Here is a 24314-nt window from a genome sequence, read left to right as displayed (position 1 = left end):
ATGACTGATGGCAGACAAACCTACAAATATCAAGCTTTTGGCATCATAAGTGAAAATGCCTTGCTTTGTAAGAGGGGGAAGGGGAGAAATTAATTTCCTGTTTAATTTCTACAAGAAAAAACCCACAGCCTGACCAGATGGAATTTCTTTTGTACTATAAATAAGCAAAGCTTTCCTTCTTTCATGGTTTAAATTTTGATACATTTCTATCTAAACTGCTTCTTCCACATTTTTTCTTTGTTCTGCTGTGTTCAGGGATGTTCCTTCAGATGCTCAGTTGATAATGGAAGTAATAGAACAAAGCTCTTGAACGCTGATAAAAATGTATATCAGTATATATCTGTAAAACACAAAATATGCTGTGTGGCTAGCTGGGACAGCAGTCCTGATCACTTGAATGTGTGTTCTGGGGATAGTTAGAATAAACTACATCTTTTCTAGATTTGGTGCTCATCTAGGTAAATGGGTTTATTAACAGTTACAGAAAATATGGGCTTCCTAAAAATGGTTGGTTGTGGTTTATGGGAAATGTGCTTTTTTCTCTCAAAACACTTCATATGTATTTCATGTCATGTCACAATTCACTTTCTCAGCTGGGTGTAGTTTGGCAGTATTGTTTTTATTTATTAAGGTTAAAACATTGTTTTCTCATTATATCTTTCATTCCATTCCTTTTCTTAACACTTGTAGGTCATGTTTGACATTAAAACATTGGTCATTATGATGCCACAGTGCACTGGCTCTTTAGTAAAACTCTTACTTTGAATCCCTCATGGCAGTGAATTTTCAGTGTTATGCATGGGCATGTCTTTGACTATTGGTGTCTATATGATAACTATACTAAATTTTAATTGTAGCCAGCTTATTACCAAACTTCTGGTGATAATTAGTGTAGCGGTGTTTGAAGCAGTGAATACAAAAAAAGTCTAGTTCAGTCACCAGTGCTGTGCTCTTGTATTCTACTTCCAGCACCTCTCTCTTCTGTCAAGTTTAATGATAAATAAAAATAGTCATTCAGATTCTCAAAGCAAACAAATTTAACTTAAAAACACTTTATAACAGGATAGAGGTGGGGTAGGGGTGTAAAGAAGCTCAGCAGCTTCTACAGCTTAATTCACTTTTCTGGTCTTTTTTTTTGTTCTTCTGAGGTAATTAAGCAGGGCATGGATGTTGCATGATGTTGTACTCCTTGCCAGAACAGAAAACATTTTAAGGTGAACTGCTGAAGAAAATCAATTACGCTGGAAAGCAAATCCTGCATGCATAATTAGCAAAACCTTCTTAGCACTTGTGAGGCTGTTCTTCTCAAAAGGCAAGTTGGTGTTAGGGGTGGCAAATCATGGGCTTTTCCTAGTCGTTTCAACAGATCATTGTGCAGTTCTTGCTTTATAAAGCAGTGAATGTCCTGGGGCCCCCTCAGCTTATGCACCAGCCCCTGTTCTGGTGTGGCAAATGATAGTGCCTGTGGCAGTCACCAGAGAGGCAGCAGGCACCTTCTGGAAAGTGACCTAGGCTCTGTCTTTGTTGCAGTGTCCCCATAGGATCATACCTTATAATGAGAAGTATTTAAAATGCAATATGCCATACTACGAGGTAAGGCTGGAGCCTGGCCTAATCCTGGTGGCAATGGAGGCTGCAGAGGAGCCTGTCAGTGCTGGAGGTGGAATGTGCACTGATGGTTCCCTTGGGTCACATGTGGCAAAAACACTGTTAGGTAGGGTGGTTTTATTGTATTCATCACATCCTGGGCTAAGCACTGGAAGATACAAGACAGGACTAACAGTCTGTACCTAAAGCTGCTGGATTTTTGAAAAATTGCAGGTTACTCTTAATAGCAAGATAATTACACTTGTGGAGAATGACATAGTTGTGACCATTCCCCAGAATAAAAAGCCACCTCTGTACTTTCTAAGTACAGAGACACGCTGTGTGATGTCACAGTGTTGGGCAGTAGTTCTGCATGTGGGGTTTGGAGTTGGGCTGCAGTGAGCAAAGAGTGGGGTCTTCATTTGCTTTGAGGTGAGAAACCTTCATTCAGGCTCCAGACATCCAGAATTTTGCACACATTACTGGTCTTTCAAGCATGTGAACTGTCACATTGAATTCCAAGGTCTTGTTGCATTCAGTAAGATTACTTACATCCTTAGAACTATGCTTATGAGTGAGTCTTGGTAGAATCAAAGTTTTTCTTGTACTGAACTTCTTAGTCCTTCAGTATATTTGACATATTTAATCATTCTGACACAAGGAAAAAAGTGCAGGGAAGCTCAAAACTGCCATGTTGTCAGAATGTTTTGCCATTTGGGTTTATTTTCTCTACTTTTTTCTACAGTTATTAAAATTTCCTCTTACTTGTAGCTTTTGTGAGAAAAGAGCTCACCTTGAAGATGATGTCAGTTTTGAGGAAAGGGTCAGCAGCTTTTCAGTGGACTTCTATTTTGCTCCAGAATAATTTTGGTCATCATTTCTTTCCTGCTGGCATGGGCTGTCCATGTCTTTTCTAGAGAAGCAGAGGTGGCCCAGGACATCCACAAAGTGTGGTGATGGAGCCCATCATACAATTTATCAGTGCTGAGATGGGAAGAAACACGAGCACAAAGCATTAAAAAAGGTTGGAAACATCCCCATTTTCTCACTTCTCTGATTTGGCTTTTGTCCACATGATGTTTTGACACCAAATCTGCTCAGAAGTGCATTGCAGGGCTTGAGCTGAATTTAGGTCAGAGCAGCCCCAAATCCAACACATAACCAGTAAATGAAGATATGTATCCTAAAGATATGTGGTTGTTTATAAGTTACATTTCTTGATTCGCTGTAGAGTTCTCAAGATATTAGAAATACTTTTAAAATTACTGAAATGTAAAAAATGTTAGTTAAAACCAGTTCCTTTAAATATGAGTATTATTATGTTTCACTTTTTGAATGAGCTGCACTGAGCCTTCTCAGATAAACGTCTTGCAAAAGGGATGAAGCATCAGTGAGGCAACAAATGGCTTTTGCTTTCAAAATATCACAGTTATATTTTAAACCTCTACTTTTTGGATTTAAAATTTTTGTCAGTGCACCGCCGAACAAAGTAATGCCCCACAAAGCAAAGTTGTTGTTATTTTTCTGAAGGAAGTGTAAACTGCTTTGACATCTAATGCATGATACCCCGTTGCAGTACAGACATTTCTTAAGAGCAGATCAGTATTTGTAGTGCTGGTGTTAGGACTGGATTATGTGTAATCTAATTAAGGAGGTTACTAACAATTTGAAGGGATTATAAGATTAGCAATTATCTGTGTGCTTATTTGATTAAAATAAATGCCTGCAGATTTGGCTGCCATACCTGTGCTCTGTTATTTGGGATCAGAAATCACGTTTCATTGGAAGTAAAAGAAACAACAACAATATTTTGTGGTTTGATTTTGTTTCTGTTATGTTTTCAATGCAATGTCTAGTCCCTAATTAATTTTCACTGAATTGCAGTGCACTTTATTATTAAAAGCCCTTTTGGAGAAAAGTTTTTTTTTAGGGGAGGGAAGACCATTTTTAAAAATAATATATAGTTCAATTAAAAATACAATTTTTAGGTACTGGGCAAAGACAGTAATTCAATAGGATACTCCTGCACACAGGGTTGAGGCTTAACTGTCTGTAACTTTGCAGTTTAGGTCTGGTATCACTTAGTGAAGCTTCCCAGATTTCTTGTTTGAAAAATGTCCCACTCTGTGTGATTGAGAGTTTCAGCTCATTGTGGAGCCGAGATCCCAAAGGGTAAAGGTCCTTCTTCACATTCCACTTTGTATCCTTCTTCCTCCACCTCCTGAGGGCACCCAATGCTCCTGAGCAATAGTCCGAACAACTTTTTTATTAAAAGTTTGGTTGAATTGAGAGTTTCTGTGAAGGAAGTTCAGATCCTTAGAGACCATCACAAGAGTAGTTCTCACCCTCAGGACAGGTGGTGGGCACACTCCTTCTCAGAGCATATCCCAGCATCTGAGCCACAGTGTCACACACACAGTTTGATGAGGAAAAGAGAACCTGTTAGGGACAACAACCTGTTGTTGTTTTAGGAATCCTTCTGTTTCAAGTGAGAAAGGAAAAGCAAAAGTACAAAAACGCATCTAGTTTTCTCCTTGAAAATGCAAAACACACACCTGCCCTCAGAGCCTGACCACAGGGTGACCTGTCTATATATATAGACAGTATAAATCATTGCACAAACATGAGTGATGGTTCTGTATTTAGAGAACAAGTGATTCCTGGGTTTCATTTCCACAGGTTACATTCAAGCTGGGAATGGTATTTTTAATCTTCTCTTTAAAAGAAAAAAAAGAGAGGAAAAAGAACATTTTGAGAAGTGAACTGACAAGTGGCTTTGGGTTTCTGACATTTATGCCTTATTTGTATATTACTTTTCAACCTTCTCCAGCTGCTACTGCCTGAATCTTCCATGTTTTTTCCACTAACTGGATGGGTGGAGAAGACAAATTAGGAAGTTCAGCTTCCTTCTCGGTGCCTGTTGTTAGGAGTTCCAAAAGTAGTCCAGCGTTCAAAACTGGCTTCAGTGGATTTTTTTTCGAAAAGGTGGCTTTTATCAAGTTTCTGCCCGTCCTTGCAGATGCGAACGTGGTACAAAGCAGTAGCTGCTAGAAAGTGACAGGGTGACTTTTCAGCTGTAAAGGCGAAAGTTGTTCTCACAGTGGCACCATCATGCCCTCAGGGGTGGTGATGTTGGCCACAATCCTGCAAGGAGCTGCAGCTGCCAGGCTCCCAGGTGGCTCCCTGCAGGTCCTCAGGCTGGCTGGGCCATGCTGCTGTATTGCAGCACCAGCACAGTGTGTCCAGTGCTGCTCAGCCCTCTCCTTCCTGAGCTGTCCCACCTGGGGCCACAGATGGTGGCAGCCAACATCTCAGTGTGGAGGACACACAGGTAGCAGCAAGGATTGCCCATGGTGCCAAATTCTCTATTAGCCACGAGCCAAGATCTCTTTGCTCCAGCTTTTCATCAACCAGACCCAAGAAATGACAACCACCTGTTAGGTACAGGGTAGAGAGATTATAAACAGAAGTGTAATCTAATCTTTAAAGTAACTTGAAGCAGAACATAATCAGGTTGTTGCATAATTATTTTCCTCATTCCTCAAATTCAACTCATTGTATGTTGTTTTAATAGTGCAAATGCACTGTGCACTGTAAAAGTCAAAGAAAATGGACGAGAATGTAAAGAAATTTACAGGGAGTGCAGCATTAGGAATGCTTTTCACAAAATGCTCTATTAATAGTAAACAGTTGTTAATGTGACTTCTACTCAAATGTACATTTAGCAGGGTTGTAGGGCTAGTTCTTAATGCTAAGTTTTATCTCCCCTGTTTAAATAGCTTATAGCTGTTAAACAGAATTAGGCCAAGTATTAGCAAGTAGGACATAGTCACTGCATTCTTCTCCTTCCATTTTTGTAGTAACAATTCATCTTCTTGCTTTAGCTCCATGCCTTCCTCCAGCTACCCGAGGTAATCTCTCAGCCAAGCCGTAGGTGGTGTGACCATTTGCTTGAATACATTCAGTGGTTAAATATATCCTGTTCTAAAATGGGCAGGATAATGGTGATTTAATAAAAACATCTCAGCAGCAGCATTTGTAAAGATACAGGAATTTTCTTATGACTCTAATGGTTATGTCTAGCATTTTTATCTGTACTGTTAGACCCTCTGCTTGATGTTATTACTTTCACCTAATAATTTCTAAGGCAGATGATCATAGACAGATATTTACCTGATACTGTTTTTCATTAATAGCTCCACAGTGTGTTGTGCGTGGGAATAAGAAGGATAACCCATCTGCTATAGACTACAATTAGGGAAGCCCTAATAAATTCCGGTGCCTGGCATGAGCAAGTTTGGGAAAGCAAGCTTTGAGTCCTTCCCGTTGAAGGTGAATAGTTGCCGTGTCTCTGCTTTGCTAAAAGGGAAGGCAACAGGTCTACTTCTGAATGATGGGTGAAGTGCTGCTGTCGGATGCTTGGGAGTTAAATGCTCATTAACCACTGAAAGGATGTCAGTCCTCATCATCTTTCTGTCCTTTAACTCCTGAGCCATTAATTTTTGCCCTGTTATGTAAGTTTTCTTGCCTTGAACATTGACAAGGTAACATCCTATGTCAGTTACTCTGAGAAGAAGCTGATGAACCACATGGCAGCCCGACACATCAAAGGATTACTCACAGAGCTGTGTCCAGCATGACCCTTACTTTTAGTGAAACATGTCCTTCCCACTAAGTAAAGGTTTGAGAGTGCACTGTTAAAGCTGGGACAAGGATTAAGGAGTGTAGAAGAGAAATGATCTGTCACCACGCTTCATAAACTGTAATAAGGTTAAAAAAAAAATAAATTCTATCAGGTGTTCTGTAAGGTCAGCATTAAAAGTTTCTTTTCCACTGTGCAGGAAGCTGGTTGTCTTCCTGACTTTTCCATAGAAAAATTTTTCTGTTTTCCTGAGTTTGCACTGATGGCATACTTCAGGTTTTACATGCAATCCCAGAAAGCTGCGTCTCTGGTAGGATAGTTATTAGGAGCCCTCATATTCCTTTGAATGAGTGTTACCTGTATAAACTCCAGATCCTGCCCATGTCTTGGAGCCTCCAAGACATTCTCATGAGAGCTGATTGAGTGATCCAAGTGTTAATCCTTGGAGCGGCTCCCGCTCTGTTTAACCCCAGCACTCACTTGGACTCCAGCTGTGTCAATTCTCTTGTCATGTCAATGCCTGACAAGCACGATAGGTGAAAGCAAAGAGATACACTCTCATTTTGCTCAGGATTCTAACACACTGTTCCTTTCATTTACATGTCAGCAAAAATGCACAGGTCTGAAAACAGTAATAAACACGCATGTGTGCTTTTTCTGGCCAGGAGGGTTTGCCACCCTAAAGAATTCACTTTTCTTCATCTGGGTTTTCAAGAGAGTATTACCATCCTCTTTTTGGAATAATCTGGCTTGATTATAGGCCTCAGAACTTTTGGCAGCAAGTTCTCTTACACTGAGTTTGGACTGGTGCCACAGGTAAACACAAACGTCTCGTGACTTCCTCTTCAGTTTGTGGTTTTTTTACCTTTGTTTCTCCCATTTGGAGATTTTCTGCTTTCTCTCCTGTAAAAAACTCCAGTCAAACTGGTTTTTCCTTTCTGGTGCTCACCATAACAGATTTATTATTCCAAACCACTTCCATCAGAGTAAGTGATCTTCAACTTCCAACAACCATTGCTGTTTCTAACCTGGATTTGGCATTCTTCAGGGCTCACAGTACTTGATGAATTTGTGTACACTAGGAAGATCTCTACAGTGCAACCATTTTTGAAAACAAAACCATCTACCAGAATGTGTAAGTTGCAGTGAAATAATGCTTCCATTATGACAGCAAGATAAATTTGGAAGCAACAGGGGAAGCTCTATTTGCAACATCCGGTGAAAATACATTTTGTTAACTTTTGACATCCCCTGGCAGTGCTGTGGTATGTATCTGGTGCTTGTAAACCTGATGCATTTTATAGCTTTTAGTATTATCAAGGCTTTTTCCCACAGCTCAGCTTTCCTGAACATAAAAGTCCAAGTTCTTTTTGAAGAAGTCACCAGAAGAGATGGAGGTGAGGTCTTCTATGCACTTTTGTTAGTGGGACATAAACCCAAGGTTTTGATCAATTATTCTGTCAAAAGGCACATTCTGCAGGTCCTGATGGGACAGCTGCATTCTGCCCATGTGTCTCATCTGATGTTTTAGGTATTCTCAGCTTCCTTTCCAGCACCAGTCTGTGTAGTTGCTGGAAGATGTGAAACAGTTGTTTCATTCAGAGAGTGGATAAAGAGATCCTAATCTGCCATACATCAGCTCACAAAGCAGTCAGGATCCAGATCTCTCTGGATACCACAATATGAGCTTTCTGTTTTCAGGTTTTTATCTTTGGGTCCTCTGTTCAAAATTGCACTTATATTTGCAGGATGTGCCCTGTGTAGCCTTTACATTGCAGAACTCAAATCTGTGTCAGTATAAACACTCCATGGATGTATCAATATGCACGTAATGATTGTCTGCCTAGGATTATCTGCTCACAAGAAAGAAGAAGATACACTGAATTCAGTGGATTCAAGCTGATCAGGAAGAGAGACTGCATGTGCCAGTCTAAGCTTCAGATCTTATCAGTGCTTCATTCTTAGTCTGTGTTCTGCAGTGGCTCCACCACTTGCACCCCTGGGAATAAAATGTCTGAAGACATGTAGTAGAAAAACAATGTCCCTTTTAAAATCGGTAAATAAATTACCTTTCTTCTTTTTTCCCTCTTTGCCTGTCATCTTCCCTGTTCTCTGAGATCCCATGTGGCAGAAGTTGCAGATGATGAGTCTCGTTTCTTCTGGAGCCTGTTAACCTTTCTGTGTGAATGACAGTTTTCCAGATTTAAGTCTTCGTCAGTGTTTATGTTAAGAAGAGGGTTAATGATGATCCCCATAGGCCTCTCGCTCAGAAAGCAAAAACATCTGCTAAGCCAAGAAGTGGTTAGTTTGCTAAATTTAGAAGGAAGAAATGCATTTCCCAAAATTCACACTGCTTCTTAACAAATTTAAGGAACCGGTGGGGGCAAGCAGTTATGGAAGTCATACTGTTTATTCTTTTTTGTTTGCTTGTTTAGTTCATATATTTTCAGTTAAAAGTGAGATTGCTCTTACTAAGCAAAAAGGGAGCATTACTGATCTATCTGAAATGTTTAATGCAGTTGAACTCTTCCTGCATTTGTTTAGGTTAATAGCTGGACACGTGCCAAAGCCTGTGAAGCTTGGAGATGTTCTGCAGTTCATACTTAGTGGTGGAGAAAGTGAGGTCGAAATGGGTGTCTGTTAGGAAACTCCCTTAACCAAACCCATAGACAGGAAAACTACAGATTTTGGCCATCTCTCTTTCCTCCTCGCCACATGTGCTCCCAGTTGCCACCAGCAGTCTGGCTCCTTGCAGGAGAAGGTCGCCTGGTGAATGGTGTATGACCCCTTGGTTGCAGCCATCATCTGACTTTGCTTTTAGTGTCTTGGCCCAAGCTGTCATCAGTAAATAGGGTTCAAACCGGAATTTTCCTGCTTTGTGTGATCACGAGGGAGCATTGATTGCTGGTGCCAGTAAAGTCTCTCATGACAGCGGTGCTCATGATGACTTCATGGTGGCTGGGGCCACAGCTGGCAGCAGCCAGTGACAAAACGAGACGGATTACACGCTCCCAGTCATGCCTCGGCAGCAAACTGGGCTGTCCGGGAGAGGTCACCATCGGTGGTGTGAGACCCTCCCAGTCTTGTTGCCGCTCTCCCTCTGGAGCAAGCACAGCGCCTGGTGCTGCTCCAGGGAAACACATGGCTTTGCCAAAGGCTGTACAATCCTCTCGCTTGTCCGTGGTCCCCAGCAGGCTGGCGGTGACCCGGCTGCATCCCGCCGGCCCGAGCAGAGGGCTGGGCAGATGCTTTGAACCACAGCTCCTCAAAGTGCCCTGGGTGGATAAGGAGCTGGCGGGTTTCAGGCGTGACTGTACTCTGCTCTCCCTCTTGGCCTCCTGTTAACCTTTTCATCCCCTGACACAGCAGGCTCACCTTGCTGGCGAGCTGCGAGTTGCGGGTGGGTGAAGGTGCGTTTCTGTGGATAAATCCCAGTTTTTCGGTCAGCCCCTCGCCAGCCCCGTGCAGCGCAGCATGATCTCCGCTGGGAGGCCGGCGGGCCGTGGGAAAATACGGGAGGGAGAACTGACAAAAGGGATAAGCAACATGAATTCAGAAGATCTTTGCTAAATTCATGTTTTACCTGTGTTCGAGCAAAAAAAAAACCTCACAGCGAGACGCAGCAGAGCCTCCCTCCGCCTGCGGACACGCTCCGGGGAAGGGCCGGGAAGGGGAGGGAAAGGAACGGGAGCCGGGCAGAGAGCGCCCCCTCCCGGCTGTCCCCGCCCGTGTCACCCCCATGTCACCCCCGCCCGTGTCACCCCCGCCCGTGTCACCCCCGTGTCACCCCCCGCCCGTGTCACCCCCGCCCGTGTCCCCCCCGTGTCACCTCGCCTGCAGGGACGCGGGGATGGGGCTCGCGGTGAAGCAGAGCCTTCGCACAGCTTCGAGCACAGAAGGCACGGAGCAGGTGCCGAAGCCGTGTGACAAGCACGTCGCCGATCCGTGGGTCCCCGGCCCTGCTGGATGGGGGCGAGGCTCTGTCCCGGCAGCATCTTCAGTGCTCGGTGTCTGGTTCGGGCGTTTTGTCCCGGGGCAGCGGCAGCTGCTGCTTCAGAGCCCGTGAGCCGGGATGGATCCCAACCAGCAATGGTTCTCCCGCTGTGCCCTCGCACATTCTGCCTCCTGGGGGGAAGGCTGCAGAGTGGTGTGCAGGGAGAGAAAGGGAGTGCTCCTCTAGCACATGGAAGCTGTATTTAAAATATAGCAATGATTTAAATTTGGCAGGAAAGTCCTTAGCCGCTAAATTTTGCCCAGCCTTCTGAGGGATTTCTGCTGATGTTTTCAGCAAATGACTTGGGGAAATGAATCCTTTAGGGGTTAGAATTTTACTGGAGGCTCTTTTCATTATGTCTTTCTCAGTTACCCAGAAATGTATCAGAATAGTGTGAGTTTGCTTGAGGCCCAACCTTAGAGCCTAAGGTATTCAGGTTTTCTGGAAAACAGAAATTCTGTTACAAATGTTGCAGGAAGAATTAGCAGGATTATAATTAATTAGCTGGTTTATATATATATATATATATATATATATATTGGGGAGGGAAGTGCAGTATTGATGTTGGCCCTGAGAACTGCAGCAGAAACTAAAAAGGGAAAAAAAGTCTTTTCCATTTCACCTCCCCTGGAGACTTGGCGTATGTGTTTTTCTAGTGAAGTATCTGCCTCACCTGTGGCTTCATGTCCAGGGAGAGTGGAATTAAAAGTCCTAGTGCTGGATGGTTCCAAATAAATTTATTTGTTTGTTTGTTTCTTTGAGCCTGGTTAAGGTGTTTGCAAAGCTCTTAGTAATGGTCCATTGGAATTGTAAAGGTTTGCTGACTCCACAACTTCCTTGAAGATAGTTTGAGATTCTTCACTCTGAGAACTTAAAACCTTAAAGATTTGCCACAATACCTTTTCCTTTCAAAGACAATAGCATTATGAATGGGTTTGATTTCTTGTTTTCCATGGGAAATTTTTTTATATGAGCCCATTGAAATGTTCAGGTGAGAGCATTAAAATGGTTGAAGTCGATCAAGAATTATTAAATTGCCTAGTTTGTTGTATTGATATGTGATTTAGCACTACATCTTTCCAATTCTTTGGATGTCAAAGTACACTTACAAATACAGCATGGATTTTCTGTCTATCATATTATTCTCAAGACACGATTTTTTCTTTTAATTACCATTTTGTTTGTGGAGTCAGAATATCTACACAGAGCCATGCAGTGATTTATTCAGTGAGAAAAGGATTTTCATGTACGATTACCTCCTCTTTATTTGTGCTTTTATGAATCCTTTTTTCAGAAATTCTTATATAGCTGCTACTGCTGCTCAAATTGCCATGGTTTTTTAAAGAGAATAATGCTTATTGATAGTTCCCACATGCACTGGCAGGCACATCTAAAACCTGTACTTTTGTGTTCACAGCTTGCATAATATAAAATTTAGAGATTGCTTGTCAAACTAAGTGTCAGCTGAGTTTCCTAGGAAACTCACTGAAGATATTTATAAAACTACAGATCGGCTTAATAATAGATATAATAATGTCAGTAACTCATGATAATTTTTTTTAACTTTATTGGTCCATTTTAGTTTGCTTTAATTTGTTATTAATTCAAACCACTGCATTTTCAACAGGGCAGCAGAGACCTTCCTTCCAAAACCTTTCCCAAATCTTGCCTAATTAATTCCTTAAGAAAAGGGTAGTTTCTGCTATTCCATGTAAGGAAATGTAAAACACCCTATGTAAAATTAAAAGAACATAAATGTCATACTGGTTATCTGACTGAATCCTTTATAGTAAAACCACAATTGTGAAATAGAAATACTGGATCATATTATTGTTTGTTCACTGTTGAATTGCATGTGTGAATTTGAAGTTCATTGCACATGCATGCAAAACAGTCACTGCAGAATTAACATAAATCTTGAGTATGGGTTTCTATGGAAGCTTCATAAATAGAAAACCTGTCAGTATTGTAAAAAGACATGATTCTGTGAAAATAATTACATCCCTGAGCTGGGGAAAAAAACAAAACAAAACAAAAACAAAATAAATCAGGATCTAAAAGAGAGTGAGTGATACGTGGTGTCCATTTTTATCATTCTTCTGTTATTGTTTTCCTCACATTGATTCTTTGACTTGAGACATCAGCATTGCCACAGTTGAGAGATCTTTTGTACTTTAAGCTCTTTAAATGGAAATTTTAGTCATGTAAATTTAAAAATCTGCTGATCTGTAAATATATATATGTATAAAATAATCTATATTTTGTCAGAACATAGTTCTCCAAGACAATCAGGATTAGGTAAAGTTAACGTTCTCTAGAAAGCAGTTCAGAAAAGCAATTTCAATTCTTTCCATTTTAATACGGTAGTGAGAATGAAGTTAGTGTGTTTAGAAATGAGGCAGTACTGACTCCTTATCTCATCTGGAGTCCATTTTTGTACCCAGTATGTACATTTGTCTGTCAGGTCTATTTTTTGATGCTGTGCTAATTAGCCAAGTAAGGACTTCATGGGAAGGATATTCAAGAAATTTTGAAAAAGTAAGAGTGTAGCTGTCTGTGTTCACTGTCTGAGAAATCTTATTGAACACTTAACGATGTCATTGCAGAAGAATCTTAGGAAGCCAGTCCATCACACACCGGGAAGGTTAATTTCCTATAAGGCTACAAAATTTATCCCAATATAATAGCAGCTGCATATGGATTTATTGGATGTTAGTGATACCATTCCAGCTCGTTATGGCAAGGTGGCTTGTAAATCATTGCATTTATTTTTGTATGGCTTTCATGCAGACAGCAACCTTACAAGCATAAAATGGCACAGCTGCTGTGTCAATTTTTATTTTTTTAAAGCACATGATATTGTCAGAGCTGACTCTCTCTTAGCTGTGGTATTGCAGTTTAGGGTATTCAAAATTGGTCTTTCTACTGGGAGGAAGTGGAAGATGACTTAAGCTCATAGGTAGGACATCTAATTAGGAGATCTACTTCTTTCCCAATATGCTATGGATTGTGTGAAGTGCAGCTGCATTACTCCTCACTCCTTTGATCCTTACCCTAATCTGCCTGTTTGAAACGTGCAAGTCCTAACAACCAAAAACCTCCCTTAGGTACATGTTGTATAGGTGAGAAAGGTGTGAGTTAGCAGTTAATACTGTGTTGAACTATTTGGGATAAATTCTGCTAAAATGGTCCTGGTAATGTGGAGACAAGATGTATTGTCTCTGATTCATACACCAACTTCACAAGACGTGTTTCTGCGAGAAAAGCCAATTCACGCTGTCTTGCAAGGCTTGTGATGGAGTTGTATTTGTGCACAACACTGACTTCAGTCCACAGCCTTAAGCAGATCCCTTTCTGTGTCAGCCATAGTCTGTACTTTGGAACAGGCTTAGAAGAACAACCACGTTAAGGAAAATTTCTGTGATCAGGAAGTTTCAGCCTGGAGGCATTTTTTGCTTTGGGCTTTCTCACCTTCTGTTTTCATGTTCTGTGCTGCAAGCATGAGTGAGAGTTCTGGTCACCACCATGTCTTGGTAATAGGTGTGTCACTTAAAAATGCATCACTCTGCTCCGGTGTCTGCAGGAACCGTGGGGATAACTGAAGTTAAACTTTGCTCAGCCGAGGTGATGACAATCATCTGATCAAAAGGTTCAGGATTTGTGAAAAGATGCTTTTTCTTCAGGGTTTCTTCCATATAGTTTTGCTAACAGGCACCCACTGAGTTGTGCTAAAGTGATTTTTAAATTTTTTTTAAACCCTGTGCTTAGCCATCACACCTTGATAATCCAGTGAGAAAAACTGGATATTTTAACTGTAGGTGCTCATTTATTTCCCGGCTGTAACAGTGGAGCTTCAAAAAGGAAAATATTATAAGTAAATACATATGCAGTGTATTTTATTTTCCTTTCAGTTCAAATCCGTGGGAAACTGCTATGAGAATTACAAACTGCTTTTAGGGGTCTATTTTTTCAACAGGCCAGTGTTTGTGACCCTTGTGTTAACAGTGAGTTACATTTTAAGTCAAGAGTTCACTGTTTTTTCTTTCTTTCCCACTGCAATTAAGTGGGACACGTATTGCATGTGCACACCCAAGTAAAAAGTTGGGGAAAACTTGCCTTTTGATAAAGAAATCTTGATAATATTGTAGTGGGATATGTCAGCTAATGGGATATTCACTGCCAAATAACAATGTAGAATTCAAGAAAGCTTCTAAGTCTTACAGGCAGTCTGGGGAAAATGAGCCAGCTGGGCTCACAGGAGATCTAAGGAATGGGTGGAAGTGAGAGAGGAGAGCCTGCCTCTTTCATCAATAATAAAAAATGGCATTTATATGTCCTTAAGTACTGTCACTCTAACACTATTAGGAAAGAATTAAAGCTTGAAAAATCTTTTAAATAATCATAGAATGTAATTCCCCCCTGTTTTTCTGGTTCTCTTTTCTCTTGCCCTTCCCTGCAGCTCTAAGTCTTTCACTCTGTGCGTGTGGTGAGTGACATAAAGAATCAGATTCATTAACCTCCACTTTTTGTGCTTTAGTTGCAGTGTTGGATGGCAGCAAGTCACTCCATAGCTTTTTGTATATACCAACAAGGATCTCTGCTAACATTACTGAGACCGTAATTAACATAACATTATACCTGATCAGCATTATGCTACATACATTTGCCACATTTTCTATATTAATCTCAGAATCTTTTCTAGGTCCTAACAACCATATGATGCTATGATCTGTGGTTAGTCATAGTATTCTTTAGTGGACCTCACAAAGTGTGACATTTAACTGCATTTTGAACACTTGTGAGTACTGCATATGGTAACTTTAAAGTTGAAACAAAGCCTGGGTTAAATGTTTGTTTGGCTTATAAATGTAACCTTGAGCAATACAGGAAAATAATCAGGCTCCTAACTTTACCATTCAAGTTGTGTTTTACTTCCAAGCAGGAGTGTGAACTAAAAAAGGTAGTGAAATGTCTTCTACTAGACAGAATCTTAAGTATCTAAGTGCATGTTTATTTTTCTTCCAGCTTTTTAGAAAGAATTGACAGCGTCAGCATGGATGACTACACACCCACAGATCAGGTTAGTAAAAATGAGGGGCAGGGTCTGAACCAAGATTGACATTCATCTGGATTTTCTGCGTAATTTATTTTAGTCCCTACTGCAGCTGAAATAGGGCATATGGCAGAACAGAAAAATATGGTCTAGGAGTTTAAGTGATGGAATTAAAGAAGAAGAGTCATTTTGGTGATGCAAACTGTCTTGTACTGTTGTAAGATTTGGTTGTTGATTCCTGTAACACATAGGTTTTGTCTTTTACTTCCTATTCCGTGTCCCACAAGAAAAGGTGAATGGAAAAAAGCACAGAAAGCATAAATGTAAAAAGCTATGGTTTCCCTTGCCAGCCTTTGCTACAGGGAAGCAATACGTTATTTCAATGGTGGAAGCGATCCCAGAGGGGGACTTCCCATGTCTATCAGAAGGGTCCTTCAGAGGCAAAAGCTTGCAGTGGATAAGGTGTCCAGATTCAGGGGAGAGCACCAGTGGCAGCAGCAGAGCTTGCAAACTTGTCTGCAGGCCTGCAGATTCCTTCTTTGCAGGCTGTGCTCATCTCCTGCGGGTAGCAGAGTTTCTGTTTAAGCTTATTTGCAAGGTAGTACCTTTTTTTTTCCCAGATGCTGTGATACATCTTGATGGAGTGCTCTAATGACAAACACATTCATGATAAGGCTGAACTGGTGCAGCCTTGAAGTAAGGAGGGGCTTCACCGTGTTGCCTTCCCCGAGCTCAGGCTGTGTGCTTTCCTTGCTGTCTCTTCAGCAAACATTCTGAAGCTGTTATTTTTCGGTGCTGCTATCCCACTGTCATTTAGCAGTCTCAGCCAAGATTGTGGGCCACGTCATAAACTCCAAATACAGGTGGCAGAAGAGAATCCCTGCACTGGATAATTCAGTCTAACCACGCAAGGCATGTAACAAGGTGGATGCCCTTAAAAAAAAAGAGTTGTCCAATCTCACTGTGCAATCAGGGAGGGAAATTCAGAGGGATTGGGTGACTTGCCAGAGATCACCTATGAAGCATGCAGAAAGAGCCTGTTCCTTCAGACCTAGGTTAGGTCCATAACCACAAGCACATCCCGTAGTCGACCCAGTACAGGATCAATTATTCAAGCACTCAAGACGTTTTCAGACCAAAGCAATTAGCACTGGGGTTTGCTCCATCTAGACCTCATGGTTTTAGCATCGAGATCACTCACCTGGAGAGAGAAGCCAGTGAAGAAAAGCCTCGTTTTTTCTTTCATTATTTACATTAGTGTTGGCCTGTTTGTTCCTGGGACGCCATTCTCTACCTGAAGTAGTCTTTCATCACTAGAAATTGTTCCTGATATTTCCTTGGGAGAAATGTCCTGAAGATCAGAAAAGGCCCTTTGTATTGTCAGGAGGGAACTTTTGCTCTGAAGAGGGCAAATAATTTTTGCTTTTGCAAAATCCTGTTATGCTGTATCCGTTGCCTTGCTGAATTAACTGGTAAAATCACTTATTTTTTCTTTTCCCTTGCTTTCTGGTTTGGAGGGGAAGAGGGTTTTGCACCATAACAAACTCAGCAAGCGATAGAAAATGACACTAGCATATAAAATAACTAAAAGTATTAAATAAGTAGCCTTCAGTTGAGTGCATGCTGCTGTCAAAGTAGCCAAGGTTTGCATTGGCTACCAGAAGCAGTGGGGAAAAAAGGCAAGCTGTGCTCGCACTCTGCACACTGGCTACCTCCTTCCATCCAGGAAGGGGTCATCATAAATTGCTTTTCCCTACTCCCCTCAAGAATCGAGGAAATTACTATTTTTTAATTATTAAGGAGAGTTGGTTAAGTTGTAAAGGTATTTGCTAGTTTAAAAAATAGGAAAGAAATTCCATATTTCTGCACGACCTAAATTCTGTTCCCTTGTGCTCTGTAACAGAGCTTTAATTACTCAGTCACAAGCTATTATTTCGATAGGATTCCTGTCTCATTCAGTACAAAAGAGGGCAGAGTTAAGGTTGCCTGGGCAACTGTAAATCTGGAGTTTTCTAACATTTGAATACTTGACTTTACAACATGAATAACATTTTAATTAGCTTTATGTAACTTCAGAATTCATTATCCTCATCACATACCAAAGTGTATGACCATCAAGAACGGGTTTTCAGTGGGCAGTAAGGAGAACACAGATGGGGTCCCCTGCTCTCTGAGTGCACAAACCACACACAGTGATCATTATTAAGTTTATCTATCATGTCAGTACAGACAAATACCAATTTACCAACAGGTCTGATTGAACTCTCATTAAATGTAACATTTAAGACTTTTCATGGAAAATAATATTCCAAGCTTTAAGAACAAAAATCAGGTTAGAAAAAAAGCCTTACTAATCAATTCTGTGTTCTCATTTCCAGGACCTATTAAGATGCAGAGTGTTGACATCAGGGATTTTTGAAACAAGGTTTCAAGTAGATAAAGTAAATTTCCAGTAAGTCTATTAGTAATGTTTTTATGAATATCATACCTGTTTTTAACAGCTTCATTCAGATGTTTGTGTTCTTGTATGTATGGTATAGCAGGCTTAGGGTGGGAGTAGATGATTTTTAGTTGTTTGATTTGGCTTTGTAGCTCTCTTTCCATAGGTCCTAGTAAAATTACCTCACACTTTGCTAAAAGAGCTTTTATTAGTTATGTATATTAGCAGTGCTCCATAGTAGGGGGTGTGTGGCTGCTTGTGGAAAGTGGTGCATTGGTACAGTACTATAAAATCATAAAATACCTTTTGGGGAAGAGGGCTCACAGAAATCAGTGGGAATCTTCCCTTCTTCCAGAGGGCTGCAAGCTCTGTGTTTGTTGAAATTTTTTGCTGTGTCTCTGTAAAACACCCACAGACTGGCTTCTCTTGCCAGATCTTGCCCAACGAGGTGACAGGACTGAGCTGCCTCATGTCCTCCTCCATACAGAGCTGCCCTCTCCCCACCAGCCTTCAAAATATCCTGAAGCCTGTCCTTGTTCATAGTACTGTATTACGTGCCATATGCACTGCTGCGGACTGGAAAGGCCAACATTTGTCCTTGAAGAGTGTATTTCTCATTTTATGGGTTCAGTAGCCTCATCCTGGCGGAGCAGGGCAGGTGAAGCAGGCAGCTGTCTCTGACATGCAGCACAGCATCAGCAGATCTCTCTCCTCTTCAGCAATTTTTACTGCCCTGTCCTTGGGGCTGTCAGATTTTTAAATTGACACCCTCGTGCTGTGCATGCTTCGTGTGATTTTTCCTAGTGCACATAAGTGATATAACATCCTATGGCTTTTAACAGCATGTTTGTGTAGGTGGCCAGAGAGATGAGAGAAGAAAATGGATCCAGTGCTTTAATGGTAAGTAAAAATATTCTGTGTTTTATTTTGAACTTATTCCCTGCAGTGTGAGCAGCTTAATGTTCGTATCCACACACAGTACCCTCACTAGACAGAAGTCCAGTGTTACAGATAACTTCTTTCTGGTATTTTTGGCTGATTGGTGAGTAATGGCAGTGTTAACCCTGAGAAGTATGTGTTGGGATAACAGAGATGTTCTATTCTCTCTCCTTTCTTTCCTTCTTTATTCTGTGTGTTCTGCCCAGATGTCACAGCTATCATCTTCGTTGTGGCTTGCAGCAGCTACAACATGGTAATAAGGAAGACAATAACACAAACAGGACTACGGGAATCCCTGGACCTTTTCAAAAGTATCTGGAATAATAGGTAAAATAAATCTCATTTCCCACCCATCATTCCCAGCTTAATTACAGTTCAGCTCCTTTCAGAATAGGACTCCCCTTGCTGTAGGCTCAGGGTGTTTATTCAGAGAATACCCAGGTTCGATCAGGTCTCAGAGTGTCTCCATGGTGATACCCTCCCTGGCAGGAGCCATGTCATGGGGACACTGCATGTGGCATTTCAACATTTGGGCCAAAATGGTGCAGGCATGGGGACAGCTTAGAAGGAGGCAAGTCCCCCAGGCTGGCTGCTACAAGGGAGGCAGGGGAGACTCTGTCCTGGCATCACTCTGCTGCTTGGCGGAGACCAGCATCCTCTGAGGAACATCTGATCTCCTCCTCAAACGCAGCAGCAGGAGCAGCTCGCTGTGCTTGTTTGTTTCCTTACGTGGGCAGCTGCTCTTGTAGGGTCATCTCTGAGAGCAAGGGTACCCCTGCCTTGGGGGATGATGCTTCAGACCTGACCAAACTGGAACTGCCATTAAATTGCCATGCTGCCACGGTGCCTGTAAGTGTAGGTACGTAACCAAACAGCAACCCAAATGGGCTCCTGGTAGAGAACAAGTAAACCAATGTGCAAAATAAGGTGCTGAAGTTTTCAGCACATACCTGTGAGGATGCTCTGTGCTGAGAAGTGATTGAAGGTAGAGTGAAGGGAGAATGTTAACTGCACATCCCAAGGCACATTGTCACAGTGATGGATTAATTGGGGAAGAAAAGAGACATTACTTTCTTTCCGTTCATCAGGTGTCATACAGGCCACCCTAAAGGGTGGGATATCTGTGTGAATGAACAGTAGCTTAGAGCAGTCTGAGGGAAGGGAGCTTTCTAGCCTTTTTTATAGCCTTCTTTTTTCTTTTATTTTCTTTTATTTTTTTCTTTATCACAACAAAATAAAGCAGACAGTAATGTCTGGTTGTGAACTGTGGTGCTTCTAGAAAATGTCATCAGTTTCCCAATTTGATATCTAAAAGAGAATTTAGAAAAAAAATTTGAAAACTGCTCCCTTCAGCAATGTCCACTGCAGTTTTTATGAATGTATTTACTGCCCCTAGGAATATACCACCAGCACAGGTGCAGACCAGTCAAAACAACCATCTAGGTCATCTTTTTTTTTGTCTGTTGAAGCATGTTCTGCGCTATTTCGCACTCTGTCCACACAGGGATAGCCAGTAAATTTTCTATCAATGTAATATGTTTTTGTTGGTTAACGTGTCAGAGATAACACGAACATTTGGTTTATTTTGACAGGTGGTTACGGACCATTTCTATCATTTTATTCTTGAATAAGCAGGACATGCTGGCCGAAAAAGTCTTGGCAGGGAAATCAAAAATTGAAGATTACTTTCCTGAATACGCGCATTATACTGTACCTGAGGATGGTAAGGTTTTTCCCTGTGCTGGGATTTGGCCTGCTGGCATGGCCCAGCCCTTCGCTCCTCTCCCTGTCTCTGTGTCTGGCTCTCACACACATATTCACAGGCACACACTGTTCCTTGACAGGAGCTGCTGGTCAGGTGAGGAGCATGCCAGCAGCCTGTAGTTCACAGGCACCCAGTGTGGGTAGGGTCTGAAGGGGTTCCACCTCCACAGCACCTGTCCTCCCCTTTGGGAGGAACCACCAGTCCCAGGAGAGCGAAAACACATCTCCCTCCTTCCCAGATGTTTCTGCCTGGGCCTCCCACAGTGCTGAACTTTGTTGGGGATTCACGAGACTTACTTTGCAGCCATTCTGTGTCCTCCAACACTGTAAAATTTCAGTTTTTGAAATACCAATGGGAGGCCCGGCAGACCAGTAAGGGAACTTCAGTGGAGGAAAACCACATCAGTAGATAGGAAGAGAGCTGTGGTGATGGAGCAATCAGTTTCTTATCTTCCAAAAGTGCAATGGTTTTCCTGCACACAAGTAACATACTGCAGAGGTACATTCTGGTCTTGTGCCAGGCGTATACCAGGCAGAGAGCTCCCCAAAGGTCTCAGGTCTGTCCAGCAACAGTGGTAAAACTTTTACTTTCTGACCACTCGCCTCTGTCTTACCTGAGTGATGTCCCTGGCGTGATGCTTCCAGCTTCCTGTTGGAAAAGGCTTTCATTATCCACCAACCACCACCAACAGCCTTGGTTGCAGAGGTGAGGTGTGATGGGCTATTTTCAGCCTTCATTGAGGTCTGGAACTTTGTGAGTGTGATTCTGAATTTCAGGTGCAGAGGATAAATGAACTGTCCTAAAATCTGAGTTGATCTGGCTCATTTTGTAATGCTAAGGGCTTTCAGAAGAAATCTTATCTCCATCCGCTGGAATTTCCCCTTCTCAAACATACACCACATAGACAGAATTTGAGTGCATTTTCAGCATTTTTTTATACTAAGCCAATTGTCAGAAAAAGTAGCTTTTGGTATTTCTTAGAGGGATTTCACAGTGGGTATCTAGAGTGATCCAGAATATTCACACATGGAGCAGCTGTCTATTTTAACCTGTAGTTGTTCACTTATTCTTCAGTTTCAGCTGACATTATTTAAGGGCAGCAGTACTGAATTCCAATATGCTGTTGATTGTGCTGCTGCTCTATTTTTACCCCCAGCACTATGGATATAAAATACATTTCCATATTCTGATAAATTCTGCCCTTTACAATATTATGTTTATAAGCATCTGATCTTACTATCCTAGATGAGAGATAACACTGAAAGGAAATAAATAGGTTATCTCTTCACTGCATTGTTTTTCACACTGAGAGTAAATACAGTCATTGCATGGCCTAGATAGCAACAACTTCATCTGCTGACAAACAGTTAATACTGACCAACAAGTTTCCTGCTCAGCCAGAATTTAATCGAAGACCCCTTGATGGGCAATATATCTGAAGTATTCTGCTAAACAGAGGGCTGGAAATAAAATACATTTATATATATATATATATATATCAGAAGATCTTTCAATGCTATCATTTTTTCCAAGTGTAATCTTGGTCTAACCATTTTTAAACCCACATTCCTGCCTGCAGAAGCTTTTTTCAGGAGACAGTGTTCTGCTTCAGAAACTGAACAGCTCAGCTGCTTTTTCTAGTTATATTTTCTGATAAAAGCCAAACTCTAACTCCCACTTGTTTTATATCTATACGAAGAAACTTGTGGATATGAGTAAGCTTTTTTGTGATATGACCAATGACATTGTTGCAGTGGTTTCAGCAATTTTCAGATTCCTAAAATATGTTGTACTCATAGTCAGGTTTTACAGTACTCTTCATTTTAGAATTATCTGTTGGGAATGTCCTCTAGTATTTAACATTTCAATTTCTCTACTGAAGGGCTACTTCCTCCTTATTAAATCTTTTGTTACAAGTAGATGATTATTTGATTTTTGTGTTTCTGATGTCATTTGTTTTTAATTGAACAGCAACACCAGATGCAGGAGAAGACCCCAAAGTCACAAGAGCCAAGTTCTTCATCCGGGATGAGTTTTTAGTGAGTAATTTCCATCTTATGTGTGATTCTATCATAGGAAATACTGACAGATGGCATCATTTATTTAGGGAAAACTGATGGGGTTTTGCAGAAAGCTAGAAGGAGAGGACAACGTCTGGCAATTCCCTAATTCTTTTCAGCTGCCCATCTTGCAGAACCTTCCTCATTGCTGCACATTTTTATGCCTATTTTATATAAAGTCACCTGCCAGGCAAAGTGTCACACAGTAAGTGCTAGTGCTTAGAATGGTCACATACAGTCTATGCATAAAAATAGGCTTTCTTACTTTTATCCTGCATTCCTTCAAGGAGTTTGGCAGTGGTCAGCTGACAGCAAGAATTTTAAAAAAAAAAGGGCAAATTTTATGATTCCAGTTTTAAATAAGATTTCTGGTATGCCAGTTAGGAGGTTTGCCTCACCTTTGTACTGGTGTCATGGTCCTACTGAAGCATCATAAGAAAGTTTTCTTGTCTAGTCACATTTTTCTTGCAATTAGGTTTCCTCCACAGCTGAAGAGTGAAGGTGAAAGCAGTTGTCAGGCACACAATCACAGCCCAGCTCTGCTGTCAGCAACAGAGAGTTTAATGCAGTATCACTTGTGGCTTCACTCATTCTGAGTTGTTCCACAGTGCAGAGCAGTAACAGAGATCAGAACCAAAGCTCATCCATCATGCCCTACTGGTAGATGCTATTTGTGTGTGTTTGAGATAACAAATTGCGTCATTAGAATTAAGAATTTTAAGTCATTATGCATTTACGAGCACTGTGAGGATTTACAGCTGCTGACGCACCAAGAAAGAGGCAGTTCACTGTATTCACACTTTGGGGATTTCCAGTTGGCACCTCAGCCTTCTGGATCCTGAGGGGAAATGTCAGATTGTGCTCTGTTAACATAAGAGTTACCAAAAACTTAAAGGCAAATCTTTCCTGTGCTAATGCTGGAGTCCTGTGAAGCAGGTGACAATACCCAGCCTGAAGGAGAGTGACTCTGAGAGATGAATTATGGAGAAATGAGGGTGAAACTCCCCACCTTTATCTATTTCCATGATTTGAAAAAACCACATCCAGGGCAAGGTCCTTACCTGCCATGACTCACTGGCATTACAGGAGGAGGCCACCTATGAAGCAGGGAGAGGAGGAGGGTGTAGGCACTGCAGCCACCTAAGAAGCCCCTGTGGATGCTGGGGCAGGGAAAGCTCTCATGCTGGGGCCAGCACCTGCCAGCTACCAGGCACTCCTTGGGGTTTGCCAGGCATGGGGCCAGAAGAGCTTCTCGCTCATTTCCTTGCAACTGCTGCAGGTTTGGCGGAGAGTGTCTCCTCTGTAACACGTCTGTCTCCTGGCTTTGTGCTCTGAGCAATGGCCATGCCTGGAGAGGCTGAGCTGGGAGAAGGCCAAGTAGAAATTGTCACTTCCAGTTCCATGGGGTCAGGCAAAAAAGGCGGAGGTTTCAGAGACAGAGTCATAAAGGGCACAGGAGAAATACAGACTGGCAGGGATCTGATGGCCTTAGCCAGGTACCAGGAAGAAAAGGCCTGTATTTTCTACCTGTGTCTGCCTTGGCTTTGCTTTAGACTTTCCCAAGTTTCTTGATTTATGACCTTTTTCTTGCCACACTGTTAAATTTTCAGGCACGATTCAGAGGAAACCTGTGTTTATTATGCTTTATTGTGATTACTGTCATGGAAGCAGGTCTGCATAAACCATGAATATGCGTGACAATCACCACCATGGTGCTGCACCCCTTAAAGCTGCCTGGCTGTAGGAATAGTAGTGGCAAATTTGAAGCCTGTAATTTGAGGAGTCTTAGTAGGAGGTTAAAATTGACCATGTTTCCATAACTATTGCTACACAG

The 24314-nt window shown here is 41.6% G+C and overlaps 1 protein-coding gene across 1 annotated transcript in view; it reads left to right on the top strand.

The window, feature by feature from the left end:
- Positions 1-24314, top strand: part of GNAL (G protein subunit alpha L) — a 179901-nt gene that overhangs the window by 149916 nt on the left and 5671 nt on the right. Inside the window, 7 exon segments of the mRNA XM_066341017.1 lie at positions 15249-15303; positions 17655-17728; positions 17778-17805; positions 18559-18616; positions 18862-18982; positions 20248-20378; positions 22392-22459. Coding sequence (XP_066197114.1) covers positions 15249-15303; positions 17655-17728; positions 17778-17805; positions 18559-18616; positions 18862-18982; positions 20248-20378; positions 22392-22459 — 535 coding nt within the window.

Source organism: Sylvia atricapilla, chromosome 1 (assembly GCF_009819655.1).
Source record: "Sylvia atricapilla isolate bSylAtr1 chromosome 1, bSylAtr1.pri, whole genome shotgun sequence".
Classification (NCBI taxonomy): domain Eukaryota; kingdom Metazoa; phylum Chordata; class Aves; order Passeriformes; family Sylviidae; genus Sylvia; species Sylvia atricapilla.
The sequence above is the reverse complement of the archived record's forward strand: the minus strand, read 5'-3'. Positions and strand labels throughout refer to the sequence as shown.